Raw genomic sequence first — 20269 nt, forward strand, 5'->3', positions numbered from 1 at the left:
CACTTTCTTTTTAACTTTATTTTATGTATATGAATACCCCGTAGCTGTCTTCAGACACACCCAGATCTCATTACAGATGGTTGTGAGCCACCATGTGGTTGCTGGGAACTGAACTCAGGACCTCTGGAAGAGCAGCCAGTGCTCTTAACCGCTGAGCCATCTCTCCAGCCCCCTGCCTTCACTTCCAAGTACTGAGATTGCAGCATCTGTTTTTATGCAGTGCTCGGTAAGGAACCCAGGCTCCAACACATACTAAGCAAGCACCATCCCCGGCCCCTTGATGTGGGATCTTTTCCCTTTTTTTTTTCTTTTTTGTTGTTGTTTGAGATAGGGTCTCTCCATGTAGTCCTGCATATCTTTGAACTCACTCTGTCGACTAGGCTATCCTTGAACTCAGAGATCCACTTGCTTCTGCCTACCATGTGCTAGGATTAAAGGTGTGTGCCACCATGTCCAGCCTCCTTAATGTGGGATTTTTAACCAAGGCAAAGGGCCAGATGTCCGTAGATCATGGGCCAGTATGGTTAATGCAAAAGCGAAGAGAGGCCAATGGAGGGGAAGAGCAGAGCCAGCTATAGAGAACTGTGCATCTCTAAAACCGTGGAAGCACGCGTCTCAACACAGGTGCTCACACACAACCCAAAAGCAGCGGCTAGCCAGAATGGGTGGCACAGGGAGATAGATGGCTGTCTCTGAAGCTCTGTAAGGTACATGAAGTGGGTAGAAGGGAAAGGTAAGTCTTCTCTCCAACAGTAGCCTGCCCAGAGGCTGGGCGTGGTGGTGTGCCTTTAACTCCAGAGGAGTGGCAGAGGTGGACACACTGCTTTGCAAGTTCTAGGCCAGTAGATCCTGCCTCAAAAATAAAATCCAAAACAGACCCAACGTACCCAGGACAATTTGCTGAATGCTCCAATAAGGGTCAAGGAAGAAGCCTTTCTGTTGAACTGAAGAGGAACTTGAATTGTGACTCTGCAATAAAGCTGCTGGCCCAGCCCAGCCCGGCCCAGCCCGGCCCAGCAAACAACCACAAAAGCCTTTCGGAAGTGTCAGGATTCAGCAGGTTCTGCTACCCACAAGACAGCTAGGTGTGAGCAGAGAACTGCTTGCCACAACCCCCTCTGCCACTGGGGACTGGGGCCTTACTGTGTTTGTTTTTTCTAGCGCTGCGAATAGAACCCAGAACTTTGAACTCACAAAGCCTATGCTCCACAGATCAGCATTTTAAGGTGACTTGCACACTCGATCATCTGAAAAAGCGTTCACTCCCAAACCCTGTGCTGCTCTAATCAAGAACGCTATCCCTCCAGTCACTACGTGATGTGGTGGACAGACCTTCCTCCTGTGTAGAAGCCACAGCACTGTGCTCTTTTTGCTGTATTTGGAAACCAGAGGGAATTCCTGTGGTTCAGAGCCACGAGCTAAACCTTCTACCCCTTAAAAGTCGCAGTATTCAACTCTGTCCTAGGATGGCCCTCACCAAGAAAGTTGTTTTGTGTGTATGCACTACTAAGGGATCAAACCCAGAGCTTCCTACCAAGTGGTCTACCAGTAAGCTACACTCCAGGAGGGAGGACAGAAAGGCTTAGTCTCAAACCTTCTGCCTTGTCTGCCTGCCAGCTAGCTCTCAGGAAGGTGGCCTGTGGGTTGAGTTAGTGGGAGGCCTGTGTAGAGAACTGCCCAGCGTGTACCCACGAGTTTTACCTGAAGTGCCCTGTTCATACCCACGCCCAGCTCAGAACACACACCAGCTCTAACTGCAGCCCAGATGCTCCCTCCAGTTGGCAGCTGAAGTGACACGCACATAGCAGACACTTCACCTTCCAGCTTTGACAGTCTGGTCCAACCCCCTCGCTTCCGGACCCTCACAACCGTCACCGATTTTGCTCTACCATGTTCAAGGTTTCCACTTCCTTGGCCCTAACTGTCTGTACCTTTCTCAAGAACTCAGGGCCATTCTTACCGATTCCAACAATTAGGGTCAGGAAGCCCCATTAGAAAACCTGCAGAGGAAGGAAGCATTTGGATTCCGTCGTTCCCCAGTGACCAGCATGATACGCTACCTCTCCAGCCACTGGGTTATCGAGCAGACCAGACGGTGCTTAGTGTGATAACCTGCCCAGGGAGCTCATTCCCTGTACTGACCAGAAGGAAGGGCAGGGCATCCTCCTTGGTCATTACCACGATTTCAAAAGATTCCAGAGCATCTTGGGACGGATGCCCAGCTGGCCCTGAATACAGAGGCTTAACCCACCTCAAAGAAATGCCTAAACAGAGAAGGAAGTTTCCGTGCCTGTTCTGTTCTCATTGAACGTGTGTGTCTGAACTGGCAGGTGAAATGCAAGGGTTCCCAGCAGCTTCAACTCAAGGATGAGAAGCACAACTGTTTGAGACAGTTTTGCCTCTCATCCCACCTAGGTGGGTCTAAGCCTGTTCATTTCCTACAGAGACATTCTGGAACCTGCCGTAACCAGATTATTCTGAAGCGTACACCTGGATCTAGGTCCTTAATCAAACTACAACAAACAAGCCATGGGAAGCGATCTGCTCTAAGGGTCAGGTACACAACTCTCCTTTAGGTTCACTCCCTTTATCTTACAGCCTCTCAAAGCCACAGAGGGCTACCCCACCTCTTTTGAATCTGAGTAACCAAGAGACAGGCAAGAACCAGTCACCTGCTTCTCCAAGTCATTCTAATGTCAAGACTTGTCCACTAGCCTGTCATTCAGTTAAACTTTTTAATTTTTTTTAAAGAAATTTATTTCATGTATAGGAGTGCTCTGTCTTCAGACACCACAAGAGGACATTGGATTCCATTACAGATGGTTGTGAGCCACCATGTGGTTGCTGGGAATTGAACTCAGGACCTCTGGAAGAGCAGTCAGTGCTCTTAACCACTGAGCCATCTCTCCAGCCCCCTATTTACTTTTCTTTGAGGGAGGAAGATGAGCACCAGACAGATACCGTCCAGGCTGGCCTCATTCTTTCAGAGATTGTCCTGCCTCTGCTTCCTGAGCGCTGGCCTTACAGGCCCGGCTTCTATTGTTATTGTGTTACTGTGTTACAGCAGAGGATACCAAATGCCTGTAACCCAACTCTGAGGAGATGAAGGCAGGAGGATAGTTACAAGTTTGAGGTTAGCAAGCAGGTGGTGGTGGCTGCTGTGGCACACGCCTTTATCCCAGTACTCAGGAAGCAGAGGCAGGTGGATCTCTCTGAGTAAAAGGACAGCATGGTCTATAAATCGAGTTCCAGGACAGCCAGGGCCACACAAAGAAACCTTGTCCTTAAAATAAAAACAAGTTTGAAGTCAGCTTGGGCTATACTGAGACCTTATCTCAAAACAACAACGATGACAACGACAATGACAACAAAATACAGCTCAGAAAGTGATCTATTTACTAGCAAATAAGTGAGGCATTGGAAGAAGATGTTCCTAACTCATTAGCTGTGGAAGCCTGGAGGAGCCAGGAAGAGGCAATGTGTCAGATTCTCAGGGAAAGGAGTGTTGAAGAAACAGGGTTGGTGATGGCTTGAGATTTAGAAGTCAGAGAAATGGACAAAAAGCAATGGTTCTTGAGAGGGTGACGGTAACTAGAGGGAAAGGAGAGCTGTCAGGAGAGACAGGGAGAGCTGATGAGTGCAGACTAAACGCTTCACAGCAGGACATGGGACTCAAGCTCTGGCCTAAGGAAGGTGTCCCTGCTCACTGAGTGGCACCACACCTTTCCTTTGTGTGGAGTCGCTGACAGCAGAAGACGTCAGAGCAGTGGGAAAGGAGCAGGGGTGTAAGCTTTACTGATCTACTGAAAAGATGCACCCTCAAGACATCCTGTTAGGTTCCGGGTCAGAGTTAGCGCCTGGAAACGGGATCCACACACCCCAAGTGCAGCTGCTTTATGCTGAGGAAAGCGTTAGGTTTATTATACTGCCCAGATGTTTGCCCTGTGTTCACTGCACTGCCCAGATGTTTACCCTGTGTTTACTGCACTGCCCAGATGTTTACCGTGTTTACTATACTGCCCAGATGTTTACCATGTTTACTATACTGCCCAGATGTTTACCATGTTTACTATACTGCCCAGACGTTTACATTGTGTTTACTGTACTGCCCAGATGTTTACGCTGTTTACTGCACTGCCCAGATGTTTACCCAGTGTTTACTGTTCTGCCCAGATGTTTACCCAGTGTTTACTATACTGCCCAGATGTTTACCCAGTGTTTACTATACTGCCCAGATGTTTACTCAGTGTTTACTGTACTGCCCAGACGTTTACCCAGTGTTTACTGCACTGCCCAGATGTTTACTCAGTGTTTACCGCTCTGCCTAGATGTTTACCCAGTGTTTACCGCTCTGCCCAGATGTTTACCCAGTGTTTACTGTTCTGCCCAGATGTTTACCCAGTGTTTACTGTTCTGCCCAGACGTTTACCCTCTGGATTTCAGTGCACAAGGGTGGCTGTGTTAGGATTGCAGCCCCCAGTTTCCACGGTTAGAAAGATCTAAGACCAGAGGAAGTAAGGGGCTCTCCAACTGCTTTAGTCTCTACAGCAAGGGTTCTCAATCTTCCTAATAATGCAACAACCCTTTGTTGCAGTTCCTCATGTTGTGGTGCCTTGCTACTGTTATGAATTGTAATGTAAATGTCTGATATGCAGGCTATCTGATATGTGACCCTCAAAGGGGTCACAGCACTCCCACATACTAGCACTTGATCATAACCAGTGTTCCCAATAAACCTAAGCTCCTCCATGACGCACTGTACTCTCCCTGCACTGTGGGTGTCCTCCCCACTCTGCAGAGGGTGACCAATTTCCCACTGCCGCACAGCTGCTGCTCAAGGATGAAGGGCTGCTCCAAAGCTGCATAAAACAAGTTTAATTTCCAACCAGGGTCACAGCCATTGCATTATCCACATTTCTGAGCAAGGATAGAGAAGGCAAGTTATTAAACACGTACAGTCTACATTCCAGAGACAGCAAAAAGAAAAAACCCACTTCAGAACTGCAGATACCACTGTAACACCATAAATTCTGGAGGTGGAGGGAAGGGAGAGTCCCCACAAAAGAAAGGTAGAACAAGATCAAAAATTAAACTTGAGGAAAGCAAGAGAGGGGTTCACAGAAATGGGATGAAATGCCCAACCCTTAAAGACTGATTAGGGAATGTAGAAAGCTCCCCGACCCCACCACAAAGCCAGATGTTACCAAGATGTCACTGCCCTCTGCTGGACATATCTGGAGCAGCAGGCACCAAGGCAACACTCAAGGCTACTTCAGCCTCAGGTTGGTCCCAGGAGGTGGAGAAAAAGAAGATGCTGTGGTAAGGGGTGCAGTAGTGGAATGAAGTCTGCAATGTACACAACTTATCTGGAACTAGCATCTAAGCAGGAAAGGTCAGAAAGCGTGGCAGAGTAAGAGGCAAAGTCCTCACCAACCTCAAAGCAAAGAGAGTAGAAAATCAGATAGAAGACAAAAACTAAATCAAAAACAAACAGGCAAAGTGGTGAGTCAACCGAAAAGGCAAACAGGCGCTCACAGCAGCAACAGAGGGGGTGACTCGAAAACGGCAGAGAGAATGAGGGCGACAGGGGAAGACTCAGGAACTGTAAAGAGAAGAGCGCAGTGTTGGGAATGGAAGGAACCCATTGAAAATGAAACAGAACCCCTGGCACCCCCCGTAGAGATCACACACTCACACATGGCACGCACGCACGGACACACACAGGGACACCAGGTGTAGAGCACACCCCGCCATGGTGTGGTGTCTGGGGTAGCACAGCACTACCTGACTGAGACATATCCTGGAACCTTGCACAAGCATACATTCTCACAGTAAGCTGGGAACCTATCTGCCTGCTGTAGAAGTCAAAGGTGGCAGGAAACCTGGCCACCAAGTACAACTCAGAACAGCCCTCTGGGAAGGGTCTGTTGGCCATGCTGCAGAGAGCCCAGGGTCCTGACCTTAGCAGACGGGATATGGGCAGCTGTTTTGGAGCTCAGGGCGCAGCCAGCACACACAGGAGCCCACAGAACAGCCGCAGCTTCAGTGCAGTGACAAGTCAGGACCCAGGTCAAAGCTTCTGCAACAAGTGCCCTCTACAGACCTGCAGCAGCAGCTGAACAGGCAGAGAATGATTGAGGGAGGGCCCTGAAGATCAGGGTTCCAGCCCCAGCCATACAGGGTCCTACGGCATCCATTCCACCCCACCATCCTATCCAGGGACAGGTTGAGGACTGGGGAACACTGCCAGAGAGGAGGGGACAGGACAGTGAGCACAGCAGAAACTCATCTCGTCTGGTCCTGCACTAGACAGAGACTAGACTGGAGAACAGGGGTGACACTGAGGTTGGCTATGTCACCCCAATCCATGGCTTCCTTGTCATTACTCCACTTAGTCAGTGCTCATCAGGTCAGCAGATCTACTGAGGGGTCTCTGACAGACAGAACCACTCAGCCCCCAAGGCCCAAAGGCAGGAACAGGCCTGCTCCATGGGTACAAGAGTAAGATGGAAAGTCTGGGCCTTCCTTCCCTAGACCGCTGTCCACCCCTCAACATGCAGGCCCCAATACATCAGGTCCCACTAAGCCACCTCCCTTGAGTTCCTGGGGAGCAGATGTGAGGATGATGGGAGAAGATCAATTGAACACTCCAGACTGACAACGTGAGTGGGCTCCTTTCCTTCCTACTAATGAAGCAGAGGAGAATGGCATCCCCTTGGAACAGTGACCCAGAGATCAATGCCATTTCATGTGCTCATAAGGGTAGAGAAGGGAAGATAAGACAGATGACTGTTGGAGCTCATCGTCTCTCCGAACATCCAGGAATGCCACCTGCAGAGAGGAAAGCAATGGGACCCACCCACATCCCCTTACCTCACCAACACAGAAGGGTAGGTGACAGGTTCTAGTGTGCAGCGTCCTGGCTGCAAGCCCTGAGCTGCGCTCCACTCCCCCCTGACCCCACAGATATATCTCTCTATACACATATACACAGCGCACACATGCACGCACACACAGAGAGGCCCGTGCAATGTCCAATGTCCATGTAGAATAGGAGAGGGCGTAGAAGGAAAGGAAGACAGGGAAGAGAGTGGCCAGGGACTCAGGGAAGGGACTCAGATGCCAAGAGCACAGCAACCAGTGTCAAACAGCAAACAGATGAAACATCCCCACTCTTCCTCCTGAAACCAAGGGGGACCCCACGAAACCATAACAGCCTCATTCTGGTTTAAGCCCAGTAGATTGGAATGACCCATCATCAGGACAGCGGTTGGGGCGGACCGTGTCAGTGCACAAGGAAGGGGCGGGAGGCTCAGGAGGAAGGCGCTTGCTGGGCAGTGGACACGACACCCAGGACCTTGGCCACACTTTCATGAGGAAGAAAGGGGGAAATTGGGGTAAGGAGACAACAGGTATGTTTCAGGAGTGGGTGGGGTAGTCAGAGAGGGCTGCCTGGCTCTCACTTCTTGTTTTTGAGCTGATTGGCCAGCCAGTCCAAGCCTTCATAGAGCCCGTCCCCGCTGGTGGCACAGGTGGCCTGAATGTACCAATTGCGGTGGCGCAGAGAGTGCAGGCCCAGCTTGTCTGTGATCTCAGCAGCATTCATAGCATTCGGCAAATCCTGCAGCGCAAGGGAACACACACAAAGACACCTCAGGATCTCTGAAAGGATCACCTCAGGATCTCTAGAGCACCCATGTGCCAAAGGCACACATATGGCCACCGTCTCCTTTGTCTCAGAAAACCCAGAACAAGATCTGAAGGAAATGTTCCAGGCCCAGTGGTCCCAGAACTGCAGAGCCAGTGAACTAGATAGAGAAGAGGTAGGTTGTAAGTGTGTGTGATTCAGATGACCAAACAATCAAGTGTGACAGCAGGAGCAAGGCCAGCTCTACTGTAGTACACGGAGGTACAACAAGGTAAGATCCTGAACAGACATATCTACCAAATCAATGCCCAGGACTAAAAGGTTGCTGCTAAATACAGCTGGGCTGGGGAACAAGGAACAGGGTGTGAAAAAGCCAAGTGCTCCTGTTTCTCACACTTCCAAATGGACAGTAGTCGTCCCAGGCCTGCCTTTCATACATGAGCCCCCAGGCCTATGGTCAGGATGCGCTCTCCCAGATGCAGGGAGGGGAGCAGCTCACCTGTTTGTTTGCAAACACAAGCAGCACAGCATCCCGGAGCTCATCCTCCGCCAGCATCCTCATCAGCTCTTCCCGGGCCTCGTTCACTCGCTCCCGGTCATTGCTGTCAACCACAAATATCAAGCCTGGAGAGCAGGGAGAGCAGAGAGAGCATGGGACACACAGAGAGACAGATGTCTCCTGTTCTGTCCCTTACTACATCCCCCAAACACGTTCCCTTTTTTCCACTTCCGGGAGCTGCATCAGAGCAAGGGCTGGCTACCCGTAACTAAGAACAGTCATGTTCTGCAAACCCACCAAGGCCAACCCCAGGAACTTTGTCGTCATACCTTGGGTATTCTGGAAGTAGTGTCTCCAGAGGGGCCGAATCTTGTCCTGGCCACCTACGTCCCATACTGTGAAGCTGATATTCTTATATTCCACTGTCTCCACATTAAACCCTTTGGGGGGAAAAAGTCAATGGCCACTGGCCTCAAACACCAGATGTACAAGCAACAGCCCGATGAGCTTACTCCCATTTCTGCTTTACATGTGACACCAAAGGCAGAAAGCTTACGGGACGTGGGGACCTTGTAGTCCTTGACCTGGGTCCTAACAGGAAATCTAAAGGGGCTAGAGAGGGTTCAGTGGTTAAGAGCACTTGTTCTCCCAAAGGAGGGGGTTCAAGTTCTAGCACCTACACAGTGGCTTACAACTGTCCATAACTCCAGTTCCACAGGGTCTGACAGTCTGTCCTGACCTCCATGTTCACTAGATGTGCGTGTATATGGTGCATACACACACACACACACACACACACACACACACAGAAAATAAATGCACACATAAAAATAAGTGTATGTTCTATTTATATTATAAGGTTTTTATTTTTTAGGAAGGAAAATCAAAGAAGTCAACAACAGCCAGCTCTGATCAGAAGGCTCACAACCTCCTGGATAAGATGAGCCACTGTCTTCCTGTTCACTCAGACTCTGGTCCTCCATTCTACAAAGAAAGGATTCTATTCTGTCCCTTGATCACTAAAATGTATCTAAGCTAAGATGGAGGCAATGGGAAACCTGAGACAGGAGCTACAGTGTGGGAACCCCAAGCTCAGGATGATGACCCACACCCCCACGTTTGTAGCAAATGTTCTCCCTCGAACAGGCAGGTCTTAACTAAGATTGCCACTGAAGATCTAAACCAAAGCGATTCCAGGCCTCTGGCAGGAACATCAAAGCCCTTCACCTGCTTTCCACACAACACAGAGAACAAACCAACCCTAACGCCTGAGGGCAACTGTTGTGTGCCAGGCTGCGGAAGTTCCCGCATCAGGGAGGGCCAGGCAGGTGGGTGAACCGCAGCTCTGGCACCTGCCAAAGTTAAACAGACGCCCCCTCTGAAGCCCAAAACTGTGTGGGCTTGCCCGGGGAGCGGAGGCCAGGTGGGAGATCTCGGAGCAGCCCCAGCCTTCCCTCAGCCCAGCCGAGCTTCCCTTACCGATGGTGGGAATGGTGGTAACGATCTCGCCAAGCTTCAGCTTATAGAGGATGGTGGTCTTTCCTGCAGCATCCAGGCCCACCATCAGGATGCGCATCTCCTTCTTCCCGATCAGGCTCTTCAGAAGGTTCCCAAAGATATTGCCCATGATTACAGTGGCTGCTTTAAGTCAACGGGGCCCAGGTAGGGGCAGTGGTAATCTGGTTTTAGCCTGGTCCCTGGTATGGAGGGCTTGATCCTAGACAAAGGAAACACAAACTCCTTACCATCAACTGTTTGTAAGGACTTCGCATTCATGGAATTTGCCAAAGTCATGGCTGGAGTTCACTTACTACTGGCTAAACACCAGAAGGGGCTATGAATCCCAAGGCCCACTCACACACAGACTGAATTTTTGAGAGCAGAGGCAAAGCAGGAGACGTGTGGGGCCCTTGTTATGCCAGTGATCCACTGCAGTGACTAGGAAGGTCGCTTACCTCATCTCTGCAGATCTGCACCTAAAAACTGAGAAGGTTCTAGTTGGAGACTTCTAAAGTCATTTCCATTATAATGTTCTGTTACACTCCAGAGCACTGCAAACCCATTTGCCTCTCCCTTCGCCAACTTTAGCCTGAGACTTCTGAGAAGGACAGGAGAGTGGAATGAGGAGTGGCCCTGTAACTCCTGACAAGGCTCAGGCTTGCCAGGTTCCCAATGTTTATGCTCTGCTCTAGTAAAGAGACTGTTCTTACTCCCCTGTAATTCCATTTTCCTTCCACACCAATGTAATTGAGGAAGTAAAACAGCAAGCATGACTCCTAAAAGAGGCTGGTCATTTATACGCTGAACTTGGCCTGTTGATTCAACTGCATCCTGAGCTAAGGAATGGGGAAGGCTTTGCTCTCTCCAGCTCACCCAGGGAGTGCTGTCCTGTAAGGTCACCTGCAAGAAGTAATCATCTGGGCCCTGTCTTCCCTAACCCTCAGCCCGTTCTCCACAAAACAGTCAAAGTGATTTTAAAGGCCAAACCAGGCCCTTTGGTTCTTCTGTTCAAAACCCTTAGTTGCTTCAAGTTCCCTTTAATAAAACCGAGAGAGCTTGCAGCACTGTGTCCCTGAAACCTAAGCAGGCTTGGTGCAGATCAACAGTCGAGTTCACTCTGAAGATCTCTATCAACCTCACCTCCAGCTCAAGCAAACTGAGTGTTCACAAATGGTTCACAGCAACGGACATCCAGCAACCCCTGCTAAATGGGTGAGAAGAGCTGTGAGAGCCACTGTGAGGAGGTAGGACACCACTGTGGCCAGCAAACAAAGCATACAGCATACACTATGCATTCATTCCCTCTCAAAGGGCAGGACAGCCACACAGTGTACAGCCACAGATGTGCCAGCTCACACCTACGAGCCCCTCAACCAGGATCTGGGACCAGAAGAATCTGAAGCTCCAAGCCAGTTCCACAGCAAGACCTCCTCTCACAACAACCCCCCAGACAAACAAAAAAGCCTTTAAAAATGTCTCACTGCTGCTCTACCTACTTACTTTAGGTATGAGTATTTTGCTTGTTTGTCCTTGGGCCCACAGAAGGCATCAGACTCCACTGCAGTATGAATGGCTGTGATGGGGGCTAGATGGGTGCTCAGTGGCTAAGAGCACTGTCTGCTCCTCTAGAGAGCAGTCCTCAGGAACCACACAGTGGCTCACAACCATTTATTTTTTTTAAAGATTTATTTATTTTATGTATATGAGTACATTGTCGCTGTCTTCAGTCACACCAGAAGAGGGCATCAGATCCCATTAAGATGGTTGTGAGCCACCATGTGGTTGCTGGGATTTGAACTCAGGACTCTGGAAGAACAGTCAGTGCTCTTAACCACTGAGCCATCTCTCCAGCCCCCTCACAACCATTTATAATGGGATCCAATGCCCTCTTCTGGCGTGAGAGACATACAGACAGAGCACTCATATACATAAAATGCATAAATAAATAAATCATTTTTTAAAAAAACGACCGATTGTGAGGTGCTATGTTGAGTGCTGAGAACTGAACCCAGGTCTTCTGCAAGAACAAGCACTCTTCCCAGAGTCCAATTACCTGAAATGTCTGAGTTAGGGTCCCAGTTGCCCAGGCTGGCCTCAAATTCACTATGTAGCCAAGGATAAACTTGGACTTCTGATCGTCTTACCTCCACTTCCCAAGTGCTAGGAGTACAGGTGAGCACTACACGCTTGGCCGAGAAATGCACCCCTGAAACTATCATGCAATGGTTCTGGGTGCCTTGGGAGCACGTGTCAGTGGGCAGGTTGTTCAGCGATCATAAGCCAGCTGCTGTTGGTACTCTATTAGTCTGGAAACCAGTGACACACACACACACCTCAAACCCAGAAGGCGAAGGGACAGGTCAGGACAGAGCACATCTAAACCCAGGAAAGTGAGAGGTGCACGGCAAAGAATCCTAGTTATGGGCTGGAGAGATGGCTCAGTGGTTAAGAGCAATGACTGGGGGTTGGGGATTTGGCTCAGTGGTAGAGCGCTTGCCTAGGAAGCACAAGGCCCTGGGTTCAGTCCCCAGCTCCAAAAAAAAGAACCAAAAAAAAAAAAAAAAAAAGGCAATGACTGATCTTCCAGAGGTCCTAAGTTCAAATCCCAGCAACCATGGTGGCTCACAACCATCTGTAATGGGATCTGATGCCCTCTTCTGGTGTGTCTGAAGACAGCTACTGTGTACTTATACATAATAAATAAATAAATCTTAAAAAAGAAAAAAGAAAAAAAAAGAATCCTATTACAAAGTAAGTTGGAAGTCTAGTGGAAGTTTAGTCACCTTTCTGAAAACCTCTTCAGGCTTGTTTTTGTTCTGTTTTGTTTCCCTATTCCTCTATAGCGAATTCCAGACTAGTGCCCTGGGGACTGACGTTCTAGGCTGTCTAAAAATAAAAAAGAAGCGAGTGTAGCAGTGTTTCATCTCCAGGTAGCCCCAGACTCCACTAATGAGCCAGGTGTGCCTCTCCCGCTCTCCCAGACGAGTCCATCTCTGACCCACAAAGCTCACACCCCAGCAACAGGGCTTGTGTGGACTTTAGGACTTGATGTCAGCCATGTTGCCCACTCGCCAGCCCTGCTGCCCTTCCGGCCTCAGCTCATCCAGTCAGGTCTAAGGCTCTTGCACATTCCTGAGGTGAGGGCAGGAAGGGGTAGGAGGAGTGACAGGGACACTTGTCCAGCTACTAAGATCAGGCCATCCCAACCTCAGCGACCTATGGTAGTTGGTTTCCAGTCCCATGGCCTCCACAATGAAAGCCTTCTCTGTGTTTCTGGGGATCAGTGAGATGGTATTAGTTGAAGATTTGTTATTGGGGTCTGGCAGAGATCTTAAACTTCCATCACATGCTTCTCACCGTACTTCATGACCAAGCTAGCACTGATTACTTGATCACAGTGAGACCAGCAGCTAAAAGAGTAGATCAGCAGCCAATACCGCTTGCTCGGAACCTCTAAATAACTCTCTGCTCTGCTTTGCTCAACTGTCACGCTGAAGTTACAATTCAAAACTGACCCTAACCTGCCACAGACACACAGCTCTGTGTAGCACCATGAGGCGGAAGCAGGATATGGCGGAAGCAGGATGGCCTCGGGAGAAAGAGAAGCTGGCTGTACATCATCTGCCCTGCAAAGTCCCTGAAAGATGTGAACTTCTCTTTTTTGGTTCTTTTTTTTTTTTTTTTTTTTTTTTTTTTCCGGAGCTGGGGACCGAACCCAGGGCCTTGCGCTTCCTAGGCAAGCGCTCTACCACTGAGCTAAATCCCCAACCCCGATAAGATGTGAACTTCTCATGCAGCACACGTTACCCTGTGACTTGCTTTCCTATTATCGGGTACATACTCATCTCCCTAGTTAAGACGTGATCCCCTCTGCAAGGCCTATATCCTTTGTTTCCTCGGGCCTGTCTTCACTCCCATGACCAGATCACTGTGGATGATCCGGCATGCATACTGACTTGAGTTTCAACCAGAGATGTCCCTGTATCATTCTGTCCAGTGGGATTGGTATCTATGACTAATGTTAGTTGATCAATGTGCTGTATAGCTGGGCATGGTGATAGACACCTGTAATCCCAACAGTTAAGACCGGGAAGCAAGAGGATCAGAAGTTCAAGGCTACCCATGGCCATCTCTCAAGTCTGATGCCAGTCTGGGCTACAGGAGTTCTAGTTAATGTGGGGTGGGGCTTGAGGATGTGTCAAGAATGAACATCTCACCAAAGTCATATGCACTTCATCTCCATGTTCACTGCCTACTGTCACCACATACCCTAAATAAAGGCCAGCAGGAGGTGGGAGAGCATTAACGCAAATAAATAAAAGGTGAGGGATAAGCCGCAGACAAAAGTCACAAAGCTGCCACTAAACCTGCTTTTCCAAAGCCAGCCCAGTCTCTTCCAAAGGCCCTGAGAGACACGAAGATGAGGCAGCCAGGAGGAAGAGGAAGAAGCTGATTATCAAAAGGATGGAAACAGATGTGGAGAAACTGAGGCACCAAGCAGACCAGTCACAGAGAGCGCTGAAGTGCTACAGAGGGCAACAGAAATGTGTGTGTGCAGGGTGCCTGCATCATGTATGTACATCATGTACATGCCTGATGATGCTGGAGGAGGGTATCAGATCCTGATGGTTCTAAGTCACCATGTGGATGATGAGACCCAAACCCTAGTCCTCTGTAAAAACAGCACATGCTCTTCACTGCCACCTTTCTAGACCGGTATGTACACTTTTTATAACTCTCTAGTGGCTATGCAGTTTGAAATGCTACCTTTTATGGTTTTATAGAATATGGAGTTTGTTTCACTTTTAAGCTATATTATTAGCACACAGAAGATTTCTTTGTGGGCCCGCAAAGATGACTTAGCCAGGAATGGTGCCTGTTGCCTGATCCCGAGTTAGATTCCCAGGACCCACACAGCAAAGGAAACACAGCTCCTGAAAATTGTGCTCTGACCACCTCACGAGTGCGGCAGCATGAGGAACCTATACACACACACAAGTAAATGTGATTTTTAAAGGGGGTGTACGTCATTGTTCTGGAGAAACAAGTCATTAACAGAATGTCTCCCAAACTGGATGACATAGGAGAAGCTCCTTTGTTTGCCAGTTCTGATGCTCTCCTCTCAGCTCCCGAGGAAGAGATTCCTGATGCTGACACAGGTAATAATCACCTTGGCTTTGTCTAGTAGGAACACTCAAAGTCAATTTTCTTTCTCATCACTTTATGTGTATATGCACGTGGCAACACATGCACACACGCGCACACACACACACACACACACACACACACACAAAACATCAGAGATGGGGTTGGGGATTTAGCTCAGTGGTAGAGCGCTTGCCTAGTAAGCACAAGGCCCTAGGTTCAGTTCCCAGCTCAAAAAAAAAGAAAAGAAAAAAAAAAAAAAAAAAAAAAAACATCAGAGACAACAAGGGAGCTGCTTCTCTCCTCTCACCATGTGGATTCCAGGAACCAAGCTCAGGCCTTCACACTTGGTGGCAAGCACCTTGACCTGCTGAGCGAGCTCAGTGACCCCTAAAAATTCATTTTTATGTCTTCTTCCTGTCCACCATCACCACAGACTTAATTTTTTAAAGCCAGAGACCTGGTAGATTGTGACCCAGTAAAAAATGGCTTTTGCCTTTATATATGTCAGGAGATCTGGGCAGAGCAGAGGCATCACTAACATGGTGGTTTCTTACAAGGGCAACGGAGGGTGTGTGTGTGTGTGTGTGTGTGTGTGTGTGTGTGTGTGTGTGTGTGTGTGTGTGTGTGTGCGCGCGCGCATATGTGTGCAATCACACTGGTTTACTAATGTTTAACCACATACTTTACAGAAATGGCAATCCTATTACAAACTTCTCTACTCAGAGTCACACAGACTTCCCTGGATGGCTTTTAGGAGGAAGAGACTATTTCATGTAACCGAAGCTCCTAGACTGCCTCAAAGTATCAGCTAGGGATGCTCTGTGATCCTCCTGTCTCCACTCCTCCCCGGTGCCAAGACTGTATGTGCTTGTACTACCACACCTAGTTCTAGGTGCTAGGAAAGTCCTCTCCCAAATCATACTAAACCCTACCCTTTCTTTCGGATTTTTGGTACTTTACAAGGAGGCTTAAAAATTCTGTACAGTTCATGACTGTCCCTCCTGAGATGACTATTCATTAAATATCTTTATATATCTTTAATAAACCCAGATACAATTTAGCTTGGATAGGAGGGGTTGACAAATCATGGCCATTTTCCACATACAGCTGACCTCAGAACTAGCTCAGTAACATTCTTAAAGGACTAGAGCAAAACGGGTGAAATCTCTCCTTTTGTTAATATGCAAATGAAGCTGATAAAGATCCAATTAATACTAAGCAGCTCTCTGGAGCAGCTTGGGTTTATGACTCCCTTTTGGCATAATTAGGAGCTTGACTTAGCATTCCAAAGGAGATGCTAGTTTCTGGCTCTCTCTACTCTCTGCCTATAAGACACAGTATATTGACCTTGTCATTAGCACAGTGGCAGCTTTTAGCAGTGCCAGGAGCACAAATCCCTGTCTATATAGACAATTGTGATCTCTTCGGTTATAATTCTTAGCCTTTCTAGGGCTGAGCTATGGCTCTAACCCTACGCAGTTCCTTATAGCAGAATGTACTCCGAGCAAACGACACCACAAACAGCAGCTAAGCTGGTCAGGTGAGCTCACTTGGAAAACTATCTTCCTGGTATGCACAACACTCCGAGTTTGATCCCTAGGACTGCATAAAACCAATGGTGAGCATCCTGGGGATGGATCAAAAACTCATCACCCTCAGCTATGATCAGAGTTAGAGGCTAGCCTAGAACACATGAGACCCTGTCTCAAAGAGGAAAGGAAGAAGGAAGGAAAGAGAGGGGAGGGGGAAGGAGGGACAAACCCTGGACTGTTTCATGTACAAGTCAATTTCCTTTACCACAGGCCAGGGTTCCACAGACTGACAGAAACCAGGGTAGTAGTTAAAACAGAAACTGAGTCAAGATGAAGACAGACTGTAGGAACATCTCTCTCTCTCTCTCTCTCTCTCTCTCTCTCTCTCTCTCTCTCTCTCTCTCTCTCTCTCTCTCTTTTTTTTTTTTCCTGGAGCTGAGGACTGAACCCAGGGCCTTGGGCTTGCTAGTCAAGCGCTCTACCACTGAGCTAAATCCCCAACCCCAAGACATCTCTTTTTAAGTTTTATGTTTTGTCTCAAGAACACTTAAGTCAGAACACAAGTAAATTGTAGAATCTTTTGTGTCCCCTGAGTCATCAAGGGTGCACTGGACGGAAGAGGGGATCAAGCAAGGGCTGCTGTAGAGCTTACCCGGCACACAGAAAGTCTATCTCAGTCCAGGACGCGCACACAGGGCGCTGTGGCCCACAACCACAGTCTCAGCACTTTAAAGATGGAGGCAGAGATATTCACAACTGTCTGCGAACTCCAGTTTCCGAGGACCCAATGCCCTCTTCTGGCTTCCACAGGCACTGCACACACGGTACACTTAAAAAGATGCCGGCAGGGCTGGAGAGGTGGCTCAGCGGTTAAGAGTACCCGACTGCTCTTCCAGAGGTCATGAGTTCAATTCCCAGCAACCACATGGTGACTCACAACCATCTGTAATGAGATCCGATGCCTCTTCTGGTGTGTCTGAAGACAGCTACAGTGGACTTATATATAATAAATGAATAAATCTTTAAAAAAAAAAAAAAGTGTTGGGGATTTAGCTCAGTGGTAGGGCGCTTGCCCAGAAAGCGCAAGACCCTGGGGTTCGGTCCCCAGCTCAAAAAAAAAAAAAAAAAAGATGCCAGCAAAATGTGCTCATTCACGGAAAAGAAGTTAAATCTTTTGCTGATAGCAAGAGGTAGCAGCAGAAGATAAGAGAGATTTGAAACAATAATGTGGTAGGATTCACTGGGCACAGGACTTGCAGAGGCTGGAGGATCTGAGTTCAAACCCAGCCTGGTCTAGACAGCAAGAAAGCCAGGGCCAAATAGAGAAACCCTGTCTGAGAAAAAGTAGAACTCATGGGGTCTAATGATGAACTCGACATAAAAGGAAGAACAGAAACGTCAACGATAATTTGGAACAGATGACAATTCTTCAGACAGGAAAAAGTGAGGAATACACCTGGTAAGGATAGGGAAGCTTGCTTTAAACTTAACACAGGTATCTTTCTTCTATTCTATTTCTATGGGTGTGGGTGTAGGCGTGTGCATTTGAGTGACAGGGTAGTGGCCAGAAGAGGACATCGGATCCCCAGTGCTGGAGCTACGAGCTGCTGTAAGCTATCTGACTTTACTGCTCTAAGTGGGGTCCTCTGCAAGAGCAGTTTGTGTTTCTATTTTTGATGTGCAAAAATAGGAAGTGCCATGAACAGGGAGGACCGAGAACCTGGCAATCACCTATGCAAACAGTAGCTGGTCCTTAAAAGGAGCAAGACAGCCTCAGACGACAAAGATTACTAGCTGCTCCTACCACAGCCTGCCTTTCTTCCCTTTCTTCTAAGCAAACCTCCATTTTGTTTAAAATTGCAGAGCACAGAATACAAAGGTACATTTCAGCAAAGATTCTTCCTCAGCCTAGAGAATGAACGACCTGGCTAAGATATGCGGGGCATTTGTTCACGTCTCTTGTCAGTGCAGGCTCACTGATGTCATGCAGAAACAGTCACCAGTGCAATGTGGAAGGGCCCTGGGAGCGTCTGAGAACGGTTTCTTCAACCTTTAACCTCTTGTCTAGCCTTCATTCCATCATACAAAGACGAGATGCTAAACCTGGGTGGCAGCTCACAGCTGTGACCTCAGCACTCCAGAGGCTGGGGCTGGAGGAATGCTGAGTGAAGAATAGCCGGACCACGGAGACCCTGTCTCAAAGAAACGAAACAAAATCAGCACAGGACCCAAGTCAGAGCCCCAGAGCTCATTCAGAAACAGCCAGCTATGGTGGTTCACACTTGTAACCCCACAGTAAGAAAGCAGAGACAAGAAAGATTCCCTGGGGCTCACTGTCCTGTCTACACAGACTGACTAACGGGTAAGCTCCAGGCAAGAGAACCTGCCTCAAAAGAGAGACGTCATTCTCAAGGATACCCACAGTTGTCCTTCAGCGTACACATGTACACGTACACACACACACACACACACACACACACACACACACACACACACACACACACATGCACACACACGCACATACAGAATGATGTGCACGTACATGCCTCACTCCCATGCACTAAAGAACAGGGGTTCAGCAGGTCAACACACTTGCCACTAAATACGACAGCCTGAATTGATCAAAGGCTATCCATCCTCTAACCCTGGCGTGAATGGCAGTTGCCTTCTCTCACATACAAAAATAAATATAATTTAGCTCAGAGGCTAAGAGCTGGGCACACAGTGAGACCCTATGTCAAATCAAAACAAAACCCCAACTCCTAGGGGTCAGAAAGAGGACTTAGCAATTAAGAAGACGCGTGGCTCTTGCAGAGGACCTGAGCTCAGTTCAGTATCCCCACGGTGGCTCACACATGCCTGAGATGCCCTCCTTCTCATCTTCATGGGCACCAGGCACACATGCTGCACACACACACACAGGCAAAGCACTTGAACATGTAAAAACAAAACCCCTAAGGACAGAACAGGACAATGAGCAAATGCCATCCTAATCAAAGAATTTACGGACACACATAAAGGCTCTACTTAGGAGGCTGAGACAAGAGGATCACAGTATAGGCCAGCCTAGGCTACAGTGAGTCTCACAACAGCCTCCTACCCAACAAATAACGAAAACAAACTAGATAGAGTAGGAACACGGGAGGACACAGGTCCTTCAAGGACAAGCCAGCGGGTCAACAGGGGATCAAGTGTTCTACCGTATACTTCCTTCTAAAAATTACAGATAACTTTCCATCTTAAGAGTTTTCAGGTGTACAGTTCAATGTCATTAACACACTTACAGTGCTAACACACTTACACTGCTGACACACAGTGCTGACTAACACACTTACAGTGCTGGCTAACACACACTGCTGGCTAAAACACACTGCTGACTAACAAACACACTTACAGTGCTGACTAACACACTTACAGTGCTAACACACTTACAGTGCTGGCTAACACACTTACACTGCTGTGCACCTGCCACCATTACTCACCTCCAGACTTTCTCCACTTTCCAAAGGGAGACTGTCCCTGCAATCAGGCCCTGTAAACCAGCCTCGCATGCTGGGGGTGTGGCACTTGCTTCCAACTGCAGTGCAGCAGAAAGAAGTCTCCTCCCCCCATGCAGCTGCCACTCCTCTCTGGTGTTTGAATTCGCATTGCGATACATGTGTGGAGGTCAGAGGACAGTTTTTAACAATTGGTTCTTTTCTTCTGCCACATAAGTTCCAAGGATCAGACTGAGGTTGTCAGGCCTGGTGACAAGTACCTTTATCCGATAAGCAATCTCACTGTTCCCTTTCTATACCGATTAGTCTGTCAACTTGACATAACCTGTAATCATCTCTGAAGAGGGCAACTCCACTGATAAAATGTTTCCATCCCATTGGCCTGTAGGCGAGTCTGAGACACTGTCCTGATTGATGAATGAAGTAAGAGGCCCTGGCCCACTGC

At 48.4% G+C, this 20269-nt stretch overlaps 1 protein-coding gene across 2 annotated transcripts in view; it reads right to left on the minus strand.

Moving 5' to 3' along the window:
• The window catches only part of Arf3 (ADP ribosylation factor 3), a 39606-nt gene that overhangs the window by 8685 nt on the left and 10652 nt on the right, over positions 1–20269 (minus strand). The window contains exons 3-6 of one of the 2 annotated variants that reach the window (XM_032886073.1): positions 9627–9864; positions 8477–8587; positions 8148–8272; positions 7464–7621 (exon numbers count right to left, since the gene is read on the minus strand). In XM_032886073.1, coding sequence (XP_032741964.1) covers positions 7464–7621; positions 8148–8272; positions 8477–8587; positions 9627–9774 — 542 coding nt within the window. In that variant the 5' untranslated portion in view covers positions 9775–9864. Of the gene's footprint in view, positions 1–4855; positions 7622–8147; positions 8273–8476; positions 8588–9626; positions 9865–20269 lie in introns of those variants that run through there. The other variant, XM_032886078.1, reaches the window with a different exon arrangement.

The sequence above is a fragment of the Rattus rattus genome, chromosome 1, assembly GCF_011064425.1.
Source record: "Rattus rattus isolate New Zealand chromosome 1, Rrattus_CSIRO_v1, whole genome shotgun sequence".
Taxonomy (NCBI): domain Eukaryota; kingdom Metazoa; phylum Chordata; class Mammalia; order Rodentia; family Muridae; genus Rattus; species Rattus rattus.